Source organism: Pipistrellus kuhlii, unplaced genomic scaffold (assembly GCF_014108245.1).
Source record: "Pipistrellus kuhlii isolate mPipKuh1 unplaced genomic scaffold, mPipKuh1.p scaffold_m20_p_20, whole genome shotgun sequence".
NCBI lineage: Eukaryota > Metazoa > Chordata > Mammalia > Chiroptera > Vespertilionidae > Pipistrellus > Pipistrellus kuhlii.
Window position 1 is genome coordinate 15,316,586 of NW_023425516.1, and position 22,214 is coordinate 15,338,799.

At 38.9% G+C, this 22,214-nt stretch overlaps 3 protein-coding genes across 5 annotated transcripts in view; 1 reads left to right on the forward strand and 2 right to left on the reverse strand.

The window, feature by feature from the left end:
* The window catches only part of VPS29 (VPS29 retromer complex component), a 10,336-nt gene extending 7,345 nt beyond the window's left edge, over nucleotides 1-2,991 (reverse strand). Inside the window, exons 1-2 of one of the 3 annotated variants that reach the window (XM_036449357.2) lie at nucleotides 2,857-2,991; nucleotides 538-549 (exon numbers count right to left, since the gene is read on the reverse strand). In XM_036449357.2, coding sequence (XP_036305250.1) covers nucleotides 538-549; nucleotides 2,857-2,859 — 15 coding nt within the window. In that variant the 5' untranslated portion in view covers nucleotides 2,860-2,991. Of the gene's footprint in view, nucleotides 1-537; nucleotides 550-1,513; nucleotides 1,533-2,856 lie in introns of those variants that run through there. The other 2 variants (XM_036449358.2, XM_036449359.2) reach the window with 2 other exon arrangements.
* RAD9B (RAD9 checkpoint clamp component B) lies at nucleotides 2,982-19,193 on the forward strand. The gene is made up of 11 exons (XM_036449720.2): nucleotides 2,982-3,042; nucleotides 3,074-3,229; nucleotides 6,061-6,131; nucleotides 7,416-7,559; nucleotides 7,767-7,881; nucleotides 9,082-9,181; nucleotides 13,910-14,016; nucleotides 17,018-17,124; nucleotides 17,210-17,274; nucleotides 17,794-17,916; nucleotides 18,202-19,193. The coding sequence occupies exons 1-11, from the start codon at nucleotides 2,982-2,984 to the stop codon at nucleotides 18,422-18,424; spliced, it is 1,272 nt and encodes a 423-aa protein (XP_036305613.1). The 3' UTR covers nucleotides 18,425-19,193.
* The window catches only part of PPTC7 (protein phosphatase targeting COQ7), a 55,789-nt gene continuing 51,499 nt past the window's right edge, over nucleotides 17,925-22,214 (reverse strand). The window contains exon 7 of the transcript XR_006742378.1: nucleotides 17,925-18,344. The gene's annotated coding sequence lies outside the window, so the exon portion shown is untranslated. The remainder of the gene's footprint in view (nucleotides 18,345-22,214) is intronic.

The window sequence follows — 22,214 nt, forward strand, 5'->3', positions numbered from 1 at the left end:
TATATATATATACACATCTATTTTAAAAAAAATATTTGGGTCTAATAGTGAAATGAGTTGTTCCATCTGAATGAACTAAAAAGAACATTAGTAAGAAATGATACTTTATAATGATTGATAACCTAAATTCTATAATTTACTGTGGATTGTGCCCGTGTGCCCAGATATCAGCATTCTAAAGATATAACTGTATGAAAGACCACACAGAAATTATTTAAAATTTCTAACTAGGGCTGTGGTTTCCTGCAAGTGACAAAGTTCTAAGGGAAATAGTGTCACATGACAAATATCAGACTCTGAGGAATGTCCTTGCCCAAATCCCACACTTTGACAGTTCAGGTTAGACATAGATTATAGTTTTTTAAGACAGCAAAAGATCCTGGAAATGGCAGTCTTGTTAAATTCAAATAAAGAACCAACCCAATCAAAGCATAGGAATTTGGCTAGTTCCTATTTGATAGACTATACAAGGGTGAAAATCCCAGTAGTCAGATACCCAACCACCATTATTAGGAGGAGCTAAGAGAAGAAACTTACTCTGTGCCCAGCCTTAGTGGAATGAAGAAGTTGATTGCAGACAGGGGGAATGAAAAAAAAGGGTGAAACATGACCAATGTTAAAAGAAAGCAACAAAAAGAAACAAACCCAAAAAAACTCATATCAAATGAATATGCAAACAATTGTTAATGATTTCTGAGTGTTATGAAAGAAAATGTTAAAAATCAGCTTTGCTCAAAATACCAAAAGAACCATTTGCTGTATTTGAAACGTGACACATACGCGCATGCATACATACTTGTAAATTTTTTTGCCTCGTCAATTTTTTTCCCTAATCTTGTTCTCCACATGACTCTCATACCCTTTCATTTCCTGCTTATTTAGCATTTTCTAAGACAATTTGGAAAATTAGTCATAGCTTTAACGAAAGCTAACATTTTCTAGATACTTATGGCCTAATTATTCCTCAAGTATATTGATTTTAATTATGTTAAAATTCTAGTTGTAAAATTATGCTGCAGTTTGGGTCCTTATTTTGTATAGATGATCTAATGTATGTAGCACTACAAATACATTATCAAGTGATGAAGTCACCAACTAAAGATGATAATAACAAACACATTCCTCCACCTAAAAATGGACCTTCCCCTCACCTGAATATGCTGCCTGTGGACTCTTGGATATTACTGAGTGTTGAATGTTTTAGTATTCTATGCCAAATAAAAAGATGGGCTAAGGCTAAATTTTGCCCAGTTCTTTCTATTTGACATGAAAAATAATGTGCTGGTGCAACTGCCCTAAAAAAGTGTTAACCTCTCAACAAAAACTGTTACATGTCAAGAAATTTTGTCTTCACAAAGTGAAGGAAAAAACAGGGGGGAAAAAGAAATTTCGTCTTCTCCCAAGGATCACTGTCTCAAAATTACTGTAAAATGTGCTGTTATTTGGAGTCTGGTTTAGAAGAAAAAATCAAAAGTAAGATGAAATCTTTTTACATTTATAAGGAAGTATATACCATAAATCTCTGTCATCTCTATAAGTCATCTCAAAAGCTATGTTTGCCATGGAACCGTGATGATCTTAAAAATACAACGGCTACCCGTCAGGAAGAAAGGTTTCTTTATATAAATCTCATCAACACAAACACCAAGATAATCAGAGTTCCTTTTGAAACTGTTCTTAACGTTTAGGGCGTCAAGAGAGAGCACCTTAGGAAACGGAGTATAGCTATGAGCGAGCCCTCACCAGTAGCAGCTTGGAGAGTTTTCCTGCAGGAAGGACTTAGGGAAGCAACCTTTGGGGGTGAGAGGGTGACGGGCCTGCTTTGGGGCAGGCTGGGGCAATCCGATGAAAGACCAAAGTAAAGCTCCCCAAACTAACCCCTTAAGCACCAAACTCTGGCCCTTTACCCAGAAAAACGTACATAGTCTCAAAATTTCCCCCAAAATTTCAAGGAGTTCACAGATCATTGAGGAATCCTACTCTAAAAAGTCGCAGTATCCACCGAAACCGGTTTGGCTCAGTGGATAGAGCGTCAGCCTGCGGACTGAAAGGTCCCGGGTTCGATTCCGGTCAAGGGCATGAACCTTGGTTGCGGGCACATCCCCAGTAGGGGGTGTGCAGGAGGCAGCTGGTCGATGATTCTCTCTCATCGATGTTTCTAGCTCTCTCTCTCTCTCTCTTCCTCTGTAAAAAATCAATAAAATATATTTTTTAAAAAAGAAAGAAAACAAGGAGTTTGGGCAATTCGAAGGGCCAAAACTGCAGTCCCCGGAGAGCACATCACCACGGTGCCATGGCAGCTGCCACCTTGTCTCAGGGCGAAAGGGACCGTTTTTACCCTCTTCCCCTAGATGGCAAACTAGACCGGGCCAGGGATTCTGCTCGCTACTTCCCGGTTTTCTTCTGAGAAGCCAGCTTTCGCCGACTGGGGGCGAGGGGGTGGGGAGATAACGTGTACACCACGACATGGAACTCGGGAGACGTCAGGAGGCGGAGGGGGGCCGTGCCTCCTCTCCGGAACGGCCGAAGCACGGGCCCCGTGGGCCTCTCCCCGCTCGGGAGGATGGGTCTCCCGGCAGCACCAGCCGGTGAGAGGGGCCTCTTTCCCCCTCGGACGTCCTGGGCATCGGGGGCGGGGGTACGAGGCCAGGGCCGGCTTCCCCCAGAAGTGGCAGCTCCCTCACCTCCCGTGCCCTCCCCCTGGGCCTTCCCAGGCCCGGCCTGAACCGCGCCACCTCCCACCCCCACAGGCCTCCGGGGTCGCCTCAGCCCTCGCCCAGAGGCTCCCGGCCGCTCCCTACGACGCAGCGCCCCGGCCGAGGGCCAGGCCTCGGCCACCGCGGCTGCCATCCTCACCATCCTGTCACTGGGCTCCGCTCAGTCACCGCAACCGCCGCCGCCCTCTTCCTCAGACGCCTCGAAGGCCCGCCCACTTCTCTCACAGCCAATGAGAAAAGGCGTCCGCAGGAGACCGCTGTACGATGACCCGCCCACTTTGTTCACAGCCAATGAGAAAAGGCGTCCGCGGGAGGCCGCTGTACGGTGGCCCGCATAGGCTCTTTCCCGCCGTAAGGCGAAGCTACTTCCGGGGAGGGAGTGGAAGTGGAAAGGGAGGGAGGAGTTCTCGAAGCTTCTGAAGGCGTGGGCAGCACCGTCCCAGTCCTTGGGACTCAGCCTGTTAGGGCCGCAGCCATGCTGAAATGTGGGATGAGCGGCAGCCAGGTTAAAGGTGGAGCGGCCTTTCTTCCCTTCCTACGGAGAAAAAGGGAAAGCCGGAGGGTTACAGGGGCGTTCCGCCATCATCTTATGCTGAACCCTTTGCTTTTTTATGCATAAGGGCCGAGGACACACAAAGTCTGGCCACGAAAATGGCCCTGTTAGTTTCTGAGGGGAAGATGAAGGCCCATGTGCTTTGATTTCTGCTTAATATTTATGTTCATAGGTGTCTACGGAATGAAGTTGAACCATCGGGACAGAGATTGGGGGGAGTGTGGGCCTCAAAATCGGGATGAACTGTGGGGCAGAGTGGAGGATAAAAAATAACGCTTGGACAGAGTATTTTAGTGTCATGGGAAAAACCAGTGTTGTTTTTTTGTTTGTTTTGTTTTGTTTTACTGTAGATCCTACCATTTTTAATTTTTTTATTATTTTATGTTGATAGTACTACAGATGTCTCCCATTCTCCCTCCACCCCCATCCTTTATCCCCCTCCACCCAGCCCCGATCCTATCATTTTTTTAAATTTATGACCTGGGACAAGCTACAGAATCACCTTAGGGCTCAGTTTCTTGTCATCAATTAGATGACAAATAGCATCTTTGCTGTAGCGATGAAAGGAAATGCATGTAAAGAGCTCAATAAATGGGAATGTTCAGCGACGATTATTATAAACTAGAGGCCTGGTGCATGAGACTCATGCACAGGTAGAGTCCCACGGTCCCTAGGCCTGGCCTGTGATTGGGGCTTTCCTTCCTTTGACTGCCAGCCAGGACCCTCCTTCTGTGCTGCCCCCTGGTGGTCAGCGCACAGCATAGCCAGCAGTTGAACTCCCAAGTGGTCAAACTCCCAATGGGTCAAATTCCCAGTGGGTGGAACTCCCGTAGGGATAATTTGCATATTAGTCTTTTATTATATAGGATGGTACTTTGTAAACATGTAAATTACTCCCCAAAAATCTGTATTTGGAAAAGCAATGGTTTCCTACAAACTGTAACCTGAAAATAATCATGGAAAGGCATCTTGCAATGTGCCTGGCTTCCCTGTGTTGAGGACTTCTATGGAGCAGTAATATGGAACAGGAAATTCTCTTTGGCAGTGTATACCTCAATTTTTAATGAGCAATTTATTTACGTGATTGTTTAATTATGTTGAATGTAAACACTGAGGGCAGGAACTATTCCTGTCTTGTTCATCCCTTTACCCCCACTGCCCTGGGGTTGTACTTGGAACATTGTAGGTGCTCATAAATATTCATTGGCTGAATGAAAGGTCTGCATTAGGCGGCTCCAGGAAAATGTGAATGTGAAGTGGGAAAAGGGACAAATGCATCTATCACTCCCCTCCCCACCCTAGTCATCCAGTCTTTCTCAGTTTGAGGTCCATACTCCCAACTCACATACTTATGATTCTTAAGCCTTATAATCTAACTCTATGTTCTGGAATTGTTTCCCTTATGTGTACTTTTCCATAAATTGATCTCTGTGTTTATTTTGCAGCATTCCATTCCATATCTGTTTGCCACATTTTTTTTTTTTTTTTTTACTTATTGCAAGTGTCATGCCAGGTCAGACCAGTCTCTCTTTCTGAAAGGACATCTGTGTTTGGTGGGAAGATTTGGCATCTTTCATGCAACCCTCAAACACCAGAGATGCATCTTGAGAGCTTCTAATTTATCTCATGACTTGCTTTCACCTTGCTACCAGTCAAGTTATTAAAAACCTTCAAACCACCCAAAAACCTTCAAACCACCCTCTCCATTCTTTCTTTGTACACTTTTTCCCAGGGTACAGTAGGGGAAGATACAAGTTGTTTTTGTTTTGTTTTTTTAATATATTTTATTGATTTTCCACAGAGAGGAAAGGAGAGGGATAGAGAGCTAGAAACATCGATGAGAGATAAACATCGACCAGCTGCCTCTTGCACACCCCCCACCGGGGATGTGCCCGCAACCAATGCACATGCCCCTGACCGGAATCGAACCTGGGACCTCTCAGTCCGCAGACTGACGCTCTACCACTGAGCCAAACCGGCTTCGGCAAGATACAAGTTTTAAGATACATTAGTATGGGAGGAAATTGGCTTGCCACAGTAGTTCCATGCAACACTGCAAACAGGAAAAATTTTGTTGGATATTATTTCATATACTCATTTTTTAAATTTATTGAGCTCGTACTACCGTTTCCCCGAAAATAAGACAGTGTTTTATATTAATTTTTTCTCCCAGAGTTGCGCTAGGTCTTATTTTCAGGGGATGTCTTATCTTTCCATGCACTAGGTCTTATTTTCAGAGGATGTCTTATTTCCTGAGAAACACGGTATTAACTTGGCACTTTGGCAATAGTATTATACTGTATTTCTTTTTAAAAAAAATTATTGTTGAAAGTATTACAGAGATTCCCTTTTTCCCCATTGGCCCTCTCCACCCTGCTCCTACCCCCCATAATGTATTCTTAAAGCAATTAGTAGTATTGGTCTATAAACACTATTCTTTTTTTTTTTCTTTTTTTTTTCTTTTTTTTTTTATATATTTTATTGATATTTTACAGAGAGGAAGGGAGAGAGATAGAGAGCCAGAAACGTCGATGAGAGAGAAACATCAACCAGCCGCCTCCTGCACACCCCCCACTGGGGATGTGCCCGCAACCAAGGTACACGCCCCCGACCGGAATCGAACCCGGGACCCTTCAGTCCCCAGACCGACGCTCTACCACTGAGCCAAACCGGTTTTGGCGATAAACACTATTCTTTATGAATTTAAGTTCAATGAATGCTGAAGTAGACCTATGATTTGTTTTTGTTTGAGAGAAAGAATATAAGCAACACCTTTCTTTTTCTCTGTAGTATTTGGGAAAGCAATCCAAGCTCTATCAAGAGTTAGTGATGAGCTGTGGCTAGACCCATCTGAAAAAGGTGTAAGTAACTCATAGACCATTAATTTAATAAGACAAAAGAAGTTTAAGATTCCAGCACAGATTGTATGTTAACTAGGAAATCCAGAAATTGTAATTATCCTTTTCACTGTTCATATTTATTGTATGTATCTAAATATACTTAGAACAGCGATTTTCAACCTTTTTCATCTCATGGCACACATAAACTACTAAAATATTTTGGCACACCAAAAAAATATATATTTTTTTGCTAATCTAACAAAAAAATAAGGAATAATTTTGATTCATTTACACTGGACAGCTATTGTGTTGGCTATTATCATATTTTTAATTTGACAATTTAAGGAAAAAGAGGTCAGTGCCCCTGAATAAAGTCATGTATTCCTTGTTTTAAAAATTCTTGCAGCACACCCATTGAAAAGCACTGATTTAGAGCATAGTAAATTTTAAAATTATGCAGATAAATACAACTAATTTAAATTAAAAGTCACAATGCTAGATATGCTTGTACAAGTGTTTTATGGGGATTGCACTGTTTTTTTGAAAATGGAAATTATTTCTATCAGTTAAAAATTGAGAGAGCCCACATAAAAATATGAATTTCCTGTTTCTCTTGAAAACTCAAGAAGATCTGACAGTTTGGGGCCTGTATTCCCAAATGGAAGTAGTTGGCTGAGACTGACTAACAGTTTCTCCTCTTAGAAAAGGCAAGAGGTTGCTGAGACTGGTTTGGTTCAGTGGATAGAGCATCAGCCTGCAGACTGAAGGGTCCCAGGTTCGATTCCGGTCAAGGGCATGTACATTGGTTGTGGGCACATCCCTGGTGGGGGGTGTGCAAGAGGCAGCTGGTCGATGTTTCTCTCTCATCGAGGTTTCTAGCTCTCTGTCCCTCTCAATTCCTCTCTGTGTAAAATCAATAAAAAATATATTAAAAAAAAAGAAAAGAAAAGGCAAGAGGTTGCCATTTTGCTAGGAACGCTTTTTACTCCCTTTTATATTGCCTTCTGCCACTTTGTACATTAAAGGTAAGGCCCCTGTAGGCATTTGCAATTTTACAATTTCAACATGCAAAATTTTAGATTTAATATCTACATATATTTAATATAGATATGTACACATGTGTGTATGCACATGCAAATTTAATATACAGTGTATAGATGCAGTCCATATAATTTGTAGCCATATAATGCAGTTAACATCTGATCACCTTATTTGAATATTTAATTGCTATATTAAACAAAATAGAATTTTTTAAATTACTAATTTAAAGAAATTTTTTCCCTTAATAGCTATTTTTCCCCCCAGCTTGCTTTAAGGTCTGTGAATTCTTGTCGCTCAGCATACGGATGTGTTCTCTTCTCTCCTGTGTTTTTCCAACATTATCATTGGTCAACCTCAGTAGAAGTGAATGGCACAAAATCAAATTTAAATTGCAAGTTGGGAATGAAGGTAAATATAAGTGGCCCTGGTTGTCTCTCTTATATTATGGAATTATTCAGTATATCAGACAGAACATCTATTCTGTACTTAATACTTGGATTAAATGCAGGTAGGACAAATCTATTCATTTATGAATATGCACACTTTTCTTTTGTTTGTTTTTAAACTAATTAAACATTGAGTATATGCTGTTCCATAATCTTATTTTTATTACAGTCAATTCTGCCCATATTCAGATGTCTGAATTCCCTCGAAAGAAATGTAGAGATGTGCAAAATATTCACCAGATCTGATAAAAGTAAAGTAGTCATTCAATTATTCTGCAGACATGGTAGGTATTATTAAAAATAATGTATTGTGTGTTTCTTGTTAATATTTTTAGGTTTAGAATATTCAAACTGCATGTCAAGAGTTCTCATTACATTACTGCTTAGACTTTGTATAGTTTTATGGTAGGGCAGTTAGAAGTACTTGAAAAAAATTATCTTATTTGTCTCTGTAGACGTATTGTGAGATGATTGATAGTATTTCTTTGTCAGTGACACAAACTTTGCCTGCATACAAACTAATTTTTAATTTAAACAATTGGTTGTTCTCAAATTAACTGGCTGATTGATATTCTATAAGAATGCCTTGGTAATAGTGTTCCTTGGTTCCTTGGAAGAAAGAATAATTCCTGCTCTAGCTGGTTCGGCTCAGTGGATAGAGAGTCAGCCTGCAGACCAATTAGATTCTGGTCAGGAGCACTTACCTTGGTTACAGGCTCCTCCCGGCCCCAGTCCTGGTCAGAGCTTGTGCAGGAGGCAACCAATCATTGTGTTTCGCTCTGACCCTCTCTTCCACTATCCCTAAAAAAAAATCAACCGAAAAATATCTTTAGGTGGTGATTAACAAACAAAAGAATATTTCCCTCTAGGAAAGAAGCATGGTAACTGGCTCAAGGTATCCCTCTCTCTTCCTCTCTGTAAAAAAATAAATAAAATATATATATTTTAAAAAGCATAGCCTTGAAAAGCAATTTAGCCTCACTGAGTTATTGTTTCCTCTTCTTAGATTAAGTACCTGTCCCATAGGGATATTGTGTGGATCAGAGGTAATGTATGTAAAATGTATACCTCAGTTCCTGGCATATAGGGCCATAGCCATTATTGCTACACATTTTTCTCAGAGGAAAATAATTCACAGGCTAGATGTTCAGCTTTATATTCCAAAGGCCCCATTCAGAATATTAGGCCTGGATGACAGATACCGAATCATAGATAGCTGAGCTATAGTGGGCAATCACTATTTTACACACAATTTAAGAAATTAACTGTATTCCAAAAGAATGTGGGAACTCTTTATTGCCTGCTTGGTGAGATGGTCTGACATATTGCCTGATGTCCACTAGGGAGCGATAAACACATTCATTCAGGAATAGTGCTTCTCAATGCTGTGTGCACCTGCCAGATATTAAATATAACTTTACTTAAAAACTTCTTAATATTTTAATTTTGAACCTAAAATTAACAGGTTGTTTATTCTTTTGCAGGTATTAAAAAGACTCACAATGTGTGTTTTCAAGAAAGTCAGCCTTTGCAAGTTCTTTTTGAAAAGAATACATGTAGTAATATACTAATGATTCAACCAAGGTAATGAATTCTCTGTTCTTTTTCTTAAAATAGTATGGTTACAGAGTAAAGAATTAATGTCCTAGAGCTTTTAAATAAGTCACATTTTTGTTTTAAAGCTGATTCTGGACTTGGGAGAAATCACCAGCTAGTATCAAGAGGAAATCTTGATAAAGATAATAGTGCATCAGCGATTTTCAACCTTTTTCATCCCACAGCACACATAAAATAATTACCAAAGTATTCCTTTTTGGTTTGCATCACACCAAAAATTATATGTTTTGTTGATTTGACAAAAAAAAAAAGAAAAGTATGATTTTGACTCATTCATGCCAGACAACTATTGTTGTATTGGCTGTTGTCATTTTTTAAAGATTTATTTTTATTGATTTCTGAGAGAAAGAGAGAGGGAGATAGAAACATCAGTGATGAGAGAAAATCATGTGCCCTGATGGGAATAAAACCCAGGACCTTTGAGCCCGTAGGCTGAAGCTCCATCCACTGAGTCAAACTGGCAAAAGTTGTTGTCATTTTTTAAAAAAATACATTTTTATTAATTTCAGAGAGGAAGGGAGAGGGAGGAGAGAGCTGTTGTCATTTTTAAAAATTTGACAATCTAAGGGAAAAGAGGTCAGTGCCCCTGACTAATCATGTATTAAAAATTCTTGTGGCACACTTGTTGAAAATTACTGTAATTGCCTAATGGTAGCAATAATAATTTAGTGGCCAAGAAAATTCTAAAAATATTCCATCAGTAGCTTTCATCATCAAATGATATCAAGAAAAAAATATATTTTCTAATATTTTGCATTTACATGGTGCCTTCTGTCTGAGTCTTAAAACACACAGCATAAGGAAATTTCAACATTTTTTATATGAACTGATTTTTTCCTTAAGTATTTCCATTTTTCCTCGAGAAAATGAGTCAATGTACTCAATTTTTCAGTTAAGCCAAACAGTTACTTTGTAAGTCAAAAGATATTTTATCCTTGTGTTTTTTTTTAAATTACCAAATAAATACATGTTCTTGAAACACATCTAAAATTTATAGAAGATTGCAAAGATTAAAAAATGAAAATCTTTCTCCTCTACCTGTCCCCTTTATTCCACTGGCAATGATAATTTCTATTAATAATTTGGTGTATATCATTCTAGTTCTTCTTTTTATAGCTATTTTGTTAAATTTATATCCATTTTCTCTGTAACTCTCCCTATAATTATTGTGATCTCTTTTTACCGCCTCTCAAATTAATATCACATACTTTATTATTCATAGTTTTTGATAATATAGTATACATATTATTTTCAAAGAAAATGTCCCACTATTATTTTTGTTTGGCAAGATTTTTTTTTCCAGTTCCTACATCAGTTCACCTAAATCTATCTTATTATTTTTAATGATGATACAATTTTTCATTGTATGACTGATTGGTAATTTACTTATTCATTATCCTCCCTCCCCACAGTTGATGCCTAAAACTGCAGATAGTACCAACCCTATATATATTGTTTTTTTCCTATGCATACAGACCTATGAGAGTTTAACTTCAAATTAGTCACAGTAAGAGGCTAACAATAATAACTAATGAAATAGAACAATTATAACAATATACTATAATAACTGTATGTGAATGTGGTGACTTGCTCAGGTCTCCCTATAGACTCAATGCTTTCTGGTGCATCATGTTGCCATCAGTCAGAACATGTTTTCTGCCCATGTTGTCCACCCACAAGTTCAATGCCTTTTCCCTCTTCACTAAGCACTACCACACCCACGGGGGCTGTAACTTTTGCAGTTCGAGGTGCAACAGGAAATTTCTTTTCCTTCTTTATAACTTCATAGGTAGGAGATTTGTTCTTACCATAGACCTTAGCAACTTCGGCATATGACTTTTTTTCTTTCCTTATCAAGGAGAATTTTTACCTCTTCACTTAAAGGAAGCATTTTTTGGCTTCTCTTTGGCATATCTGAATTGTCAGCATCACTACTTTTGCGATTTGGGGATATTAATAAGTATAATAAGCACTGCAATACCTCGACAGCCTAGCTGATGATAACTGATAGCCACTAAGTGACTAACGGGTAGGTAGCATATACAACGTGGAGACACTGGACAAAGGAGTGAGTCACATCCTGGGCAGGATGGTACCGGATGGCATGAGATTTCATCACGCTGACCGGAATGGCAAGCATTTTAAAACATAATTATTTCTGGAATTTTCCATTTAATATTTTCAGATCACAGTTGACTGGAGATAACTGAAATCCAGAAAAGTGAAATCTTGGATAAGGGGGAACTGCTGTATCGGTTCCAACTTTTTGCCATCACAAACAATGCTGCTAGTAGTACACAGGGTAATGTGTTAGTTATCTGTTGCTATGGAGCAAATTTCCTCAAATCTTGGAGCCTTAAAAAAAACAGACATTTGTTACTTCCTGCATCTGGCTCAAGGTCACCAAGGTTGAAGTTAAGCCATCAGCCAGGACTGTAGTCTTATCTGAAATCTGTGGAGGGAGTTACTTCCAAGCTCACCGACATGGTTGCTGGGAGGCCTCAGTTCCTCACCAGGCAAGCCTCTCCTTAGACTGCCTGATCATACTCACTACATGGTGATGAGAGACAGAGAGACAGAGAGGAGGAGGGGAAGGCTCCCAAGATGGAAGCCATGGTCTTTTTGTATCCTAATCTCAGAACTGCTGTTTTAGACTTCTGCCATTTTCTCTTTGCTAGAAGTGAATCTTATCTGTCCAGCCCACACTCTAGGGGAGGGGATTTATATAGGACCCGAAAACGAGGAGGTGGGAATCAGAGGGGCCTCTTCTAGGCTGCCAAACACAAATAGAGTCCTAGAGATTAAATTTCTGGCTAAAAGGCTTACTAATTTTTAAAAAAATATATTTTATTGATTTTGTACAGAGAGGAAGGGAGAGAGATACAGAGTTAGAAACATCGATGAGAGTCATCGATCAGCTGCCTCTTGCACACCCCCTACTGGGGATATGCCCGCAACCAAGGTACATGCCCTTGACCAGAATCAAACCTGGGGCCGGTTTCGGTCAAAGGCTTACTAATTTTAAATGTGCCTACACACTGATTATCAAATTGCTACCTGGAAAGTTTGTATCAATTTACATTCCCACCAACAGTGTAGGAAAATCCTTCCAAGAAAAGGATATGAACCATCTTTTAAATTTTTTCCAACATAAAAGGTAGAAAATTGTATTAATAGACTTCTTTGTTGTTTTTATTTCATTACTAGGCAGTTTGAGCATCTTCTCATATACTTACTAGCAATTGGTGTTTTTCTTCCCTAATTGCACATTCATGTCATTTTTTTTTTTATATCAGGTTGTTTGGTATCTTGTACAAAACTTCTCCCTTAACACTGGAAATGTTTCCAGATGAATTTGGTAGGCGTTCCTCACATTTTGGCATCAAGAAACACTAATACCAACATTACAAAAATTCTAAGAACCTGTGTTTTTTAAAAAAATCAAATAACACCTCAATTTCAAAAGTTGCTCAGAAGTTATAATGCAATAATAAAAAGGCAAACAACCTAACTAAAAAACAGGTAGAGGATTTGAATAGACATTTTTCCAAAGATGATATAAAATGGCCAATAAGCACATGAAAAGGTGCTCAGCGTAATTATTTTTAATATAGTTTATTAATTTTTACAGAGAAGAAGGGAGAGGGATAGAGAATTAGAAACATCGATGATTGAGAAACATCCATCAGCTGCCTCCTACACACCCCCAATTGGGGTTGTGCCCACAACCAAAGTACAAGACCTTCACTAGAATCGAACCTGGACCCTTCAGTCCTCAGGCCGACGCTTTATTCACTGAACCAAACTGGTTAAGGCGGTGCTCAGCATTATTAATCATTGGGGAAACTCAAGTCAAACAACTTGAAATCTGAATTGTATAGTATGTTAATTATATCTTAATAAATCTGTTTCTAAAATGGGAGCACAGAATGAAAAAGCACTTGGATGTCAAGATAACCTTGAAAGCAATAATTAGTAACCCAGGACAAGTAACAAAGGGAAAGAGAATATAGGCAGCAGATTGCTTGCAAACTTCTACCTTTCAGCTGGGTCTCCAGTATTTACCCCAATTGTATTAAAACGGCTCTGTTTTCTACTATTTCCCTTAGGAGTATGATCCCAGGCCAATTAAAAAAAATTGTTACACAAAAAAAGAACTAAAAGCATTTTATTCTAGTATTTGGTTTATCTTACAGCTTACATGTTTTACTAAGAATTCATTTTACTCTTGGCCTTTAAATGAAGTTACAGTTTCAAAATATAGCAGCTTACATAGAAGAAAGAGGAAAAATTTACATTTTGGGTAAATTTTTCTAAATATAGGCCAACCTATTTCTAGATTAAAGATTTGAGTCCCACCCTAGCTGGTTTGGCCCAGTGGATAGAGTGTCAGACAGTGGACTAAAGGGTCCTGGGTTCGATTCCAGTCAAAGGCACATGCCTGGGTTGAGGGCTCCATCCCTGGGGGGGGAGACATGCAGAAGGCAGCAGATCAATGATTTTCTCTCAATGCTGATGTTTCTACCTCTCTCTCCCTCTCTGAAATCAATTAAAACACACACACACACACACACACACACACACACATATATATATATATATACATATATATATATACACATATATATATATTTGAGTCCCATTTGAAAGCTGTTTATTTTCCAAAGACGGTAATATTTTTATTACATTTCCCAGAGTGCTTGCTGAGGCAATTGTTCTTTTCACATCAAGTCAAGAGGAAGTTACTCTTGCAGTTACTCCACTGGAAGTTTGCATTAAGAGTTCTACTGAGGAATCAATGGGTATGAGTTATATCTGTCATAGTGCTTTAATGTAATATTGTAATATCACTTCCTTGTTTTCTTGATGACTAACCAAGCAGTAAATATTAGTGGCATAATATTTATTTTTGTTTAAAAAGCAGAAAGATGTAGAAAGATCATTAAAATGTTTAAGAGATCCAGGAAATTTACACAATCAGTAATTAAAATGCTTTGCTTTGAAATTCCAGTTGTTTTAAAATTGGGAGAATGGTTACTAAGAAAATTTTTAAAGTTAAGATTTTAACATTTTTCTCATCCTTTGTTATACTTTGTGTTCAGCATAAAGAAAAATTAAGAGGCCAGCAATCCAATTGAGATGACCTTTGACTACATAAGAAAAAGTGTATTTGAATTGGAAATGTAAGGTATATTTCAGACAGCAAATGTATAGGGTAGAAAATATGAATAATTCTTAAGTCAGTTCTTTCAAGAGTTATCTAGATGGAATGGAGAAACTAAGGCACTATCAAATCAGTTTGGTATAAATAAAATGTATGGGGTCATTTTGGTACAAGTTGTTTGAGACTCTTTGACCTTGGATAATTTACAATATTTTGATGATAGCAGTAAAGGAAGAATACAAAGGGAGGAACTATTATTTTAAAGTGAAAAACCATGCCGAAATTGGTTTGGCTCAGTGGTAGAGTGTCGGTCTGCGGACTGAAAGATCCCAGGTTCGATTCCGGTCAGGCCCATGTACATTGGTTGTGGGCATATCCCCAGTAGGGGGTGTGCAAGAGGCAGCTGGTCGATATTTCTCTCTCATCGATGTTTCTAGCTCTCTATCTCTCTCCCTTCCTCTCTGTAAAAAATCAATAAAATATATATTTTTAAAAATAATAAAGTGAAAAAAATAGAACTGGGGATTAAGTTGTGTCAGATGACTTTCGTAGTGTTTAGTTTGTGCCAGCTTCTGTTCTAAATGGTTTTCATTTCTGAATTCATTTGATCTTTGTAACAACTCTGTGGTGTAGGTACTATTATGACCCCTCTTTTCCATCTGAAGAATATGAAGCACAGAGAAACTAAGTGACTTGCTGGTGTCACACAGTTAGTAAGTGGTGCCTGGTGACCTGAGCACAGGGCACAACTCATTTGTGCTATTATTGTTTCTCTCACATCTCCTCTACATTGTTTCTTGGCCCTCAGGAGTGCATGATCTGGGAAATATATACTTGATTAGGGAAGGGTCTGGTTTATATTCCATAATGCCATCTCTGAATAAAGATGGTCATTTAATAACAGACGCTGTCCCTCATGAACAACTTTCTAATGAGTAGTTGTAGTTATGTTTGACTAGAGACCCAATTGTTTAATTCTATTATTGAACTTATGCTATGCCAGCACCCTGGAGTGACATGAGCCTTCTTGTTTGAGATTAATATATTTGTATGGTATTTGTTTGGCCCTTAAAAAAATGTATACCATTTATCCTTTGTTCTTATCCTATATAATAAAGAGGTAGTATGCAAATTGACTATCACTCCAGCACACAAATGGCTGCCACAAGATGGCTGGCAAGGGAGGGCAGTTGGGGGCGATCAGGCCTGTAGGGGAGGGCAGTTAGGGTCAACCAGGCTGGCAGGGGAGGGCAGTTGGGAGCAATCAGGCCTGCAGGGGAAGGAAGTTGGGAAGAACAAACCCTGCAGGGAAGGACAGATGGCACAGCCCAGCCTGCAGAGGAGGGCAGTTGGGAGCAATCAGGCCTGCAGGGGAAGGAAGTTGGGAAGAACAAACCCTGCAGGGAAGGACAGTTGGCACAGTCCAGCCTGCAGAGGAGGGCAGTTGGGAGCAATCAGGCCTGCAGGGGAAGGAAGTTGGGAAGAACAAACCCTGCAGGGAAGGACAGTTGGCAGAGTCCAGCCTGCAGGGGAGGGCAGTTGGGGACAATTGGACTGGCAATGGAGTGGTTAGGGGGTGATCAGGCTGGCAGGCAGAAGTGGTTATGGGCAATCAGGCAGGCAGGCAGGCGAGCAGTTGGGAGTTGGCAGTCCTGGATTGGAGAGGGTGCAGGCTGGTTTGAGGGATAACCCCAATGCATGAATTTTGTGCACCAGGCCTCTAGTACTTACATAATTTATAATCATAAAATAATTTTTATTTATTTTTAAATATATATATATATTGATTTCAGAGAGGAAGGGAGGAGAGAGAAAAACATCAATGATGAGAGGGAATCATTGATCAGCTGCCTCCTGCATGCCCCCTACTGGGGATCAGGCCCACAACCCAGGCATGTGCCCTTGGCTGCAATTGAACCTTCAGTCATCAGGCCAACGTTCTATCCACTGAGCCAAACCAGCTAGGGCATCACAAAATAATTTTTAAAAAGCACAATACAAAAGTCACCTGAAATTCTACTATCCAGAGATGAGCACTTTTAATACCTGTTTCTATATTTCAGATCTAATAGGAGATGGGTTGTGGGAAAGTAATGAAATACCTTGAAGCTATTAAAAGTAATCTTGTATTTGTATATATACACTCTGAGAGTGTATATCAAAGATATTTATTGAAGCTAATTTTGTGGAAAACACAAGTGAAAAAGAGGCAATGGGTTTGAACAGACATTGACATGGCTTGTAATTGATGCTGGGAACTCGGCTGGATTATTGTCCAGAGTACCTGCACATTATGTGGTCTCTTCATTTATTAAAGCATGAAGTCAGCACGAGCAAGTGTTGCAGGATAGAGGAAGTGGATAGAGGATAGACAGGGAGACTATTAGTTGCTAAAAGCCTGGGCCCAGAAACCAGCACCAAATCACTTCATCATGTCCTATTGGTCAAAACAGTCAGAGAGCCCACCCACCCAGATTCTAGGAGAGGGGAAGTAGACATAGACCCTGCCTCTCAATGAAGGAATGCCATGGACTTTATGGATATGGTTAACTTACCACTAAGGTTATGTTTTTATATTCAAACTTAATGAATATCTCTAGAACTAATTGTATTCTTCATTTTCCTACTATATTGAACAGATTTGAACAGTTCTGTATACAGTGAGATGTTTGTGGGTCCACATGAGTTTGAGTTCTTTCAAATTGGGGTTGACACTGAAATAACATTTTGCTGCAAAGAATTGAAGGTAAAGAAAAATTTGTATGAAATTAAATTTTCACTGGTAGTTTTTTAAAGAAATATTTCATTTTTCTTTCTTCTTTTCCTTTTAGGGAATGCTGATATTTTCGGAAGCTACACATGCTCCTATAACCATGCATTTTGATTTTCCTGGGAAGTAGGTCCTTGGGGAACTTTTCTGAGTTTGTTTCTTTTTCTTTTGTTATATGTTAATAATAAAACCATTTTAATCACTTTGAAATTAATTCATACCTCAGGAATTCCTTAACCTCACTAGCAATACGTATCAAACTAAATTTTGAAAGATGCCATAATATATTTTTTAATTGGTAAACTTGATTGAGAAAGATATATGCTTCTGCAGAGTGAAAACATTTATAAATTTGATAGGAATAAATTGCCTAATTAGAAAATAATACATGGCTTAAATCTCTGTGAAACTGTATTTTATATGACACTCCAGGACTGAACTTTCAAATGAGATTGAGTTTGGATAGCCGTTTTATAAAATTAGATCTGATTTCAGCTCTTAAGACTGTGTTAATCGGTGAGAAGACTAAAAGGAAGTCTACTTTTACTGTTTATTTTTATTCCTGAATTAGATATAATTTCTTCATATTTTCCCAATGTCCATCAGAAAATGATTGTGATGTTTGCTCTGACTTTGCCTTTTTAGACCTTTGGCTTTAAGTATTGACCATATGCTATTGGAAGCTAACTTTATTTTGGCTACATTAGCCGATGAGCCAAGTAGAGCATCTTCTCCGCAATCATTGTGTCTATCACAAAAACGAAAAAGGTAAGGCTATGTTTTAACATTTTTATTGGCTGGGAAAAAGCCATTGCCATTTACTCTGAAACAATTGAGGAGTAAAACATTCTATCAGAAATTTTGATGGAATCAGAAAGACTTCACTGTAACAGAAATATCACTGACCTAGCTGTTTGCCCCCTGGTGATCAGTGCACATCATAGTGACTGACTGACAAGTCCTTCCAGTCATTTGTCGTAACAATTGCTTAGGCTTTTATATATTTATTTCAAAGTAAATAGTTTATTCATTTAATTTATATTAATACCTCAGGTCAGATCTGGCAGTTTCAAATTCAAAGGTTGGTAAAAAAGATAACAAGGCCATGGAGTCTATCTCAAGAAAAGTAGCACCCAGAAACCTTTATGCCGATGAGATTCTCTCAAACATCTCTACGTTGGAAAATTCTGGCAGTCCTATAATGAAAAGAGTGAATAGTGACACAGAGGAAGAGCCAGGGTCTTCATCTCTCAGGAAGGTAAAAGAAAAACATTGAGACATAACTGTGTCTCAGTCAAGAATTCTCATCATCTGTCACCCTTTTGTAGTCTCCCTGCTCCAGCCCACCCTCAATATCCTGGAGATACATTTTCTTACTTTTTGACAGTAGAGAGTTGAAACCAATCTGCGATGGAGAAAAGACTGATTTATTTTATAGACCGTTAATATGATTATTTTTTATGTGGTTGTTGTTTTGCTTAATCCCTTCATCAGAGTAATTTCTAACAGTATATTCAAGTAGGGATTTGGATCACTTATTTTAAAGAATAAATGATGATCGTGTATAGCATACATATCTTTGAATAGAAATAATATGCTAGTCATATAGTTTGTTTTCTAAAATAAACGTTCTTCTCATTTCATTTTTCAAATCTGTTTGGAAAACCATTTATTCATAGTGATACAATATAACTTTTACCCCCCAAACATCACAAATTCCTTCATAGCAAAGTCACAGTTAATAACATATAAAAACACCAACATTTTACTAGATTGATGATAAGCTTCACAGAACGCTAACATTAAGCCTTATGAAATCTACTGAGGATAAACACAATTTATTAGAAACAGAAGTATCTCAAATAATGAGTTTCAATTTTACATTTACATTAATATTTTACTTAAGACTGTTTTGCTATTGCTGTTATTATTGGTTTGGGAATATGAGTTTCTTAGTTAGAATTAGAAATCTAGAAGGAGAAATATTGTTTCTAAAAGTCACTATCTTAAGCTGTACAAAAGACTTTTTAGGGCTGTAATATTGCATGGGGATGTTGGGTGAATGTGTGGTGTGTGCAAAGCCCTCTGATGGAGGAAACATTCAGTTCCTTTAAGGAACTGAAGGCTGGCCAGTAAGGTTAGAGGGTAGATAGCCAGGGGGAAACAATGGCACAGGATGAAGCTAATGCTGAGGTTGAGAAACCCTGATGCAAAGGCTGTTGAAAGTCTAAGAGCGACCAGGAGAGTATGGCACAAGGAAGGTACGAGAACGAAGTATCTAAGTAGGAAGCAGGATGAAGACTGAAAATGGCCACTGGCTTAAGGATGTGAGGATTTTTGGTAACCATAATAAGAGTTTCTGTGAAATGGTGATGTCAGGAGCTTTTAGATAGGACTGAATAGGAGAATAAGAAAATGGAGACAGCAAGTGTAGATAACTACAGCAGAGATAAGGCAGGGAGGGAGGAACAGGATGGGACTTTTTATATATTTTAAGGATTAGAGACATTATTTCAAAATGCTTATATTCCTATCCAGTAGAGGGGAGGCTGTGAGGCTGACAAAGAGGAAAGTTTGGGCATTAGCTGGGAAGGGGGTTCACTTCTGTCCCAGGAGGAGGGAAAGGAGAGAAGATGGGAGTGAAGCAGAATTACCTGCAAATATGCCTTTGTCCTCTGTCTCTTACAACCGTGGCGTTAGTTTAAATCATCAGGCAAGGGAGTCAGAAGCAGATCACTGATCCCAAACTGTGTGCCTTTTGGGGAAGGATTCTGTTTCAGAGAATGCATTGGGCTGGTCATGAAAGTTCTGGGTGTTTCATGAACCATCGTCATTAAAGTTAGGGTGACCACACTGGCCAAGTTTCTGAAAAGGGTTATTCCCTGGAGTACTTAATGAGAACTTTTACTTTGAATAAACAGTACAGTTACTCTCCCCGCCCCCTCCCCCGCCCCTCCAGTTTACTTGCAATTTCTTTAGAGCAGTTTCTTCTGACCAGCGAGAACACTGAGACATCCCTTTCAACAGTCTGGCAACAGCAAGTGACAGTGAAGAGGAAATGAATAATGGCAGTTTTTACATATTCTAACATTTAATGACTCCATTTACTGACACACCTCAAACACATTTCACACTTAGTCTATATTGTCTTGGACTCCCTTGAAATGCAGGATGGACTTCTGTTTTTCTAAACATCTTCATCTTGTAACCACAACCATATGTAAAAATGGCTGCTGGTTAACTACATGTAATTTGCTTTAAATCCATTATACGACTTAGAAAGCAGACATTTTCTGTGCAGGAAAAAGGCTCATTAGAATTCTTCAATGCATGTTCACGTTAGAGCTTTTAGCATTTTCTTTGCCAGTTTTATAAAGGCATTTATTTTTTTAAATATATATTTTTATTGATGTCAGAGAGGGAGATAGAAACATCAATGATGAGAATCATTGATTGGCTGCCTCCTGCACGCCCCACACTGGGGATAGAGTTTGCAGCCCAGGCATGTGCCTGACAAGGAATAGAACTGTGACCTCCTCCTTTATTGGTCAATGCTCAACCACTGAGCCATGATGGACAGGCTATAAAGGTATTTAAATGTTCTTCAGCAGTCATTTGGAGTGCACCAATACTTTAAAAAAAAAAAAAATATATATATATATATATATTATTGATTTTTTACAGAGAAGGGAGAGGGAAAGAGAGCTAGAAACATCAATGAGAGAGGAACATCGATCAGCCGCCTCCTGCACACCTCCCACAGGGGATGTGCCCACAACCAAGGCACATGCTCTTGACCGGAATCGAACTCTAATATAACAATAACAATATATGATGTCTGGCCGAAACTGGTTTGGCTCAGTGGATAGAGCATCAGCCTGCGGACTGAAAGGTCCCAGGTTCGATTCTGGTCAAGGGCATGTACTTTGGTTGCGGGCACATCCCCAGTAGGGGATGTGCAGGAAGTTGATCAATGATTCTCTCTCATTGATGTTTCTAACACTCTATCCCTCTCCCTTCTTCTCTGTAAAAAAAATCAATATATATTTTAAAAAGGTCGAATTTCATGCCAAAAAAAGAGCATTTGTGGGAGGTTTTAATTCATTACTGTATTTTGAAGAAAAGTGTTACTAAAAGTTACCATATACTTCGGGAAGCTTATGGTGAACATGCTCCATCTCAAGATACTGTGAATATTGGTTTAAATACTTTAAAAGGGGTGATTTTGATGTATTGTAGAAGACAAACAATATCTAGGCCAACCAAAAGGTTTGAAGACCAACAATTACAAGCATTATTGGATGAAGATGCATGTCAAACTCAAAAACAACTTGCAGAAAGATTAAACATTGCTCAGCAAACAATTTCCAATTGTTTACAAGCAATGGGAAAGATTTAAAGGAAGGAAAATGGGAGCCACATCAACAATGAAAAACAAATGGAAAACCGTAAAGTCATCAGTCAAATGTTGCTTCAACAGCAAGAGTCTTTTTTGCATCAAATTATGACTGGTGATGAAAAGTGGATTTATTTTGAGAATCCCAAACACAGAAAAACATGGGTTGATCCATGTCAACTATCAACCTCGACTGCAAGGCCAAATTGCTTTGGAAAGAAGACAATGCTCTGTGTTTGGTGGGATCAGGAAGGTGTGGTGTATCATGAGCTTCTAAAACCAGGTGAAACTGTTAATACTGATCACTACCAACAACAAATAATCAATTTGAACCATGCTTTGATCATAAAACAACCAGAATGGGTCAGAAGACACAGCAAAGTAATTTTGCTTCATGATGACGCACCATCACACACTTCAAAACCAGTTAAAGACACGTTAAAAGACCTTGCCTGGGAAGTATTAACCCACCTGCCGTATTCACCAGACCTTGCTCCTTCAGGTGACCACTTGTTCCCATCCATGGCACACGCACTCTCTGAGCAGCACTATGAGCAGTACATAGAAGTGGAAAAATGGGGTCTCTGAATTGGTTTGCCTCAAAACAAGAGAAGTTCTATTGGGAAGGTATCCACAAATTACCTGAAAGATGGGGGAAATGTGTAGCTAG

Coding starts and splice junctions, on each gene's coding strand:
- RAD9B (XM_036449720.2), top strand. CDS start 2,982: ATGACCCGCCCACTTTGTTCACAGCCAATGAGAAAAGGCGTCCGCGGG. Junction 7,882..9,081: donor TCAATTATTCTGCAGACATG/GTAGGTATTATT, acceptor ATTCTTTTGCAG/GTATTAAAAAGACTCACAAT. Junction 17,125..17,209: donor TTTGCTGCAAAGAATTGAAG/GTAAAGAAAAAT, acceptor TTTTCCTTTTAG/GGAATGCTGATATTTTCGGA.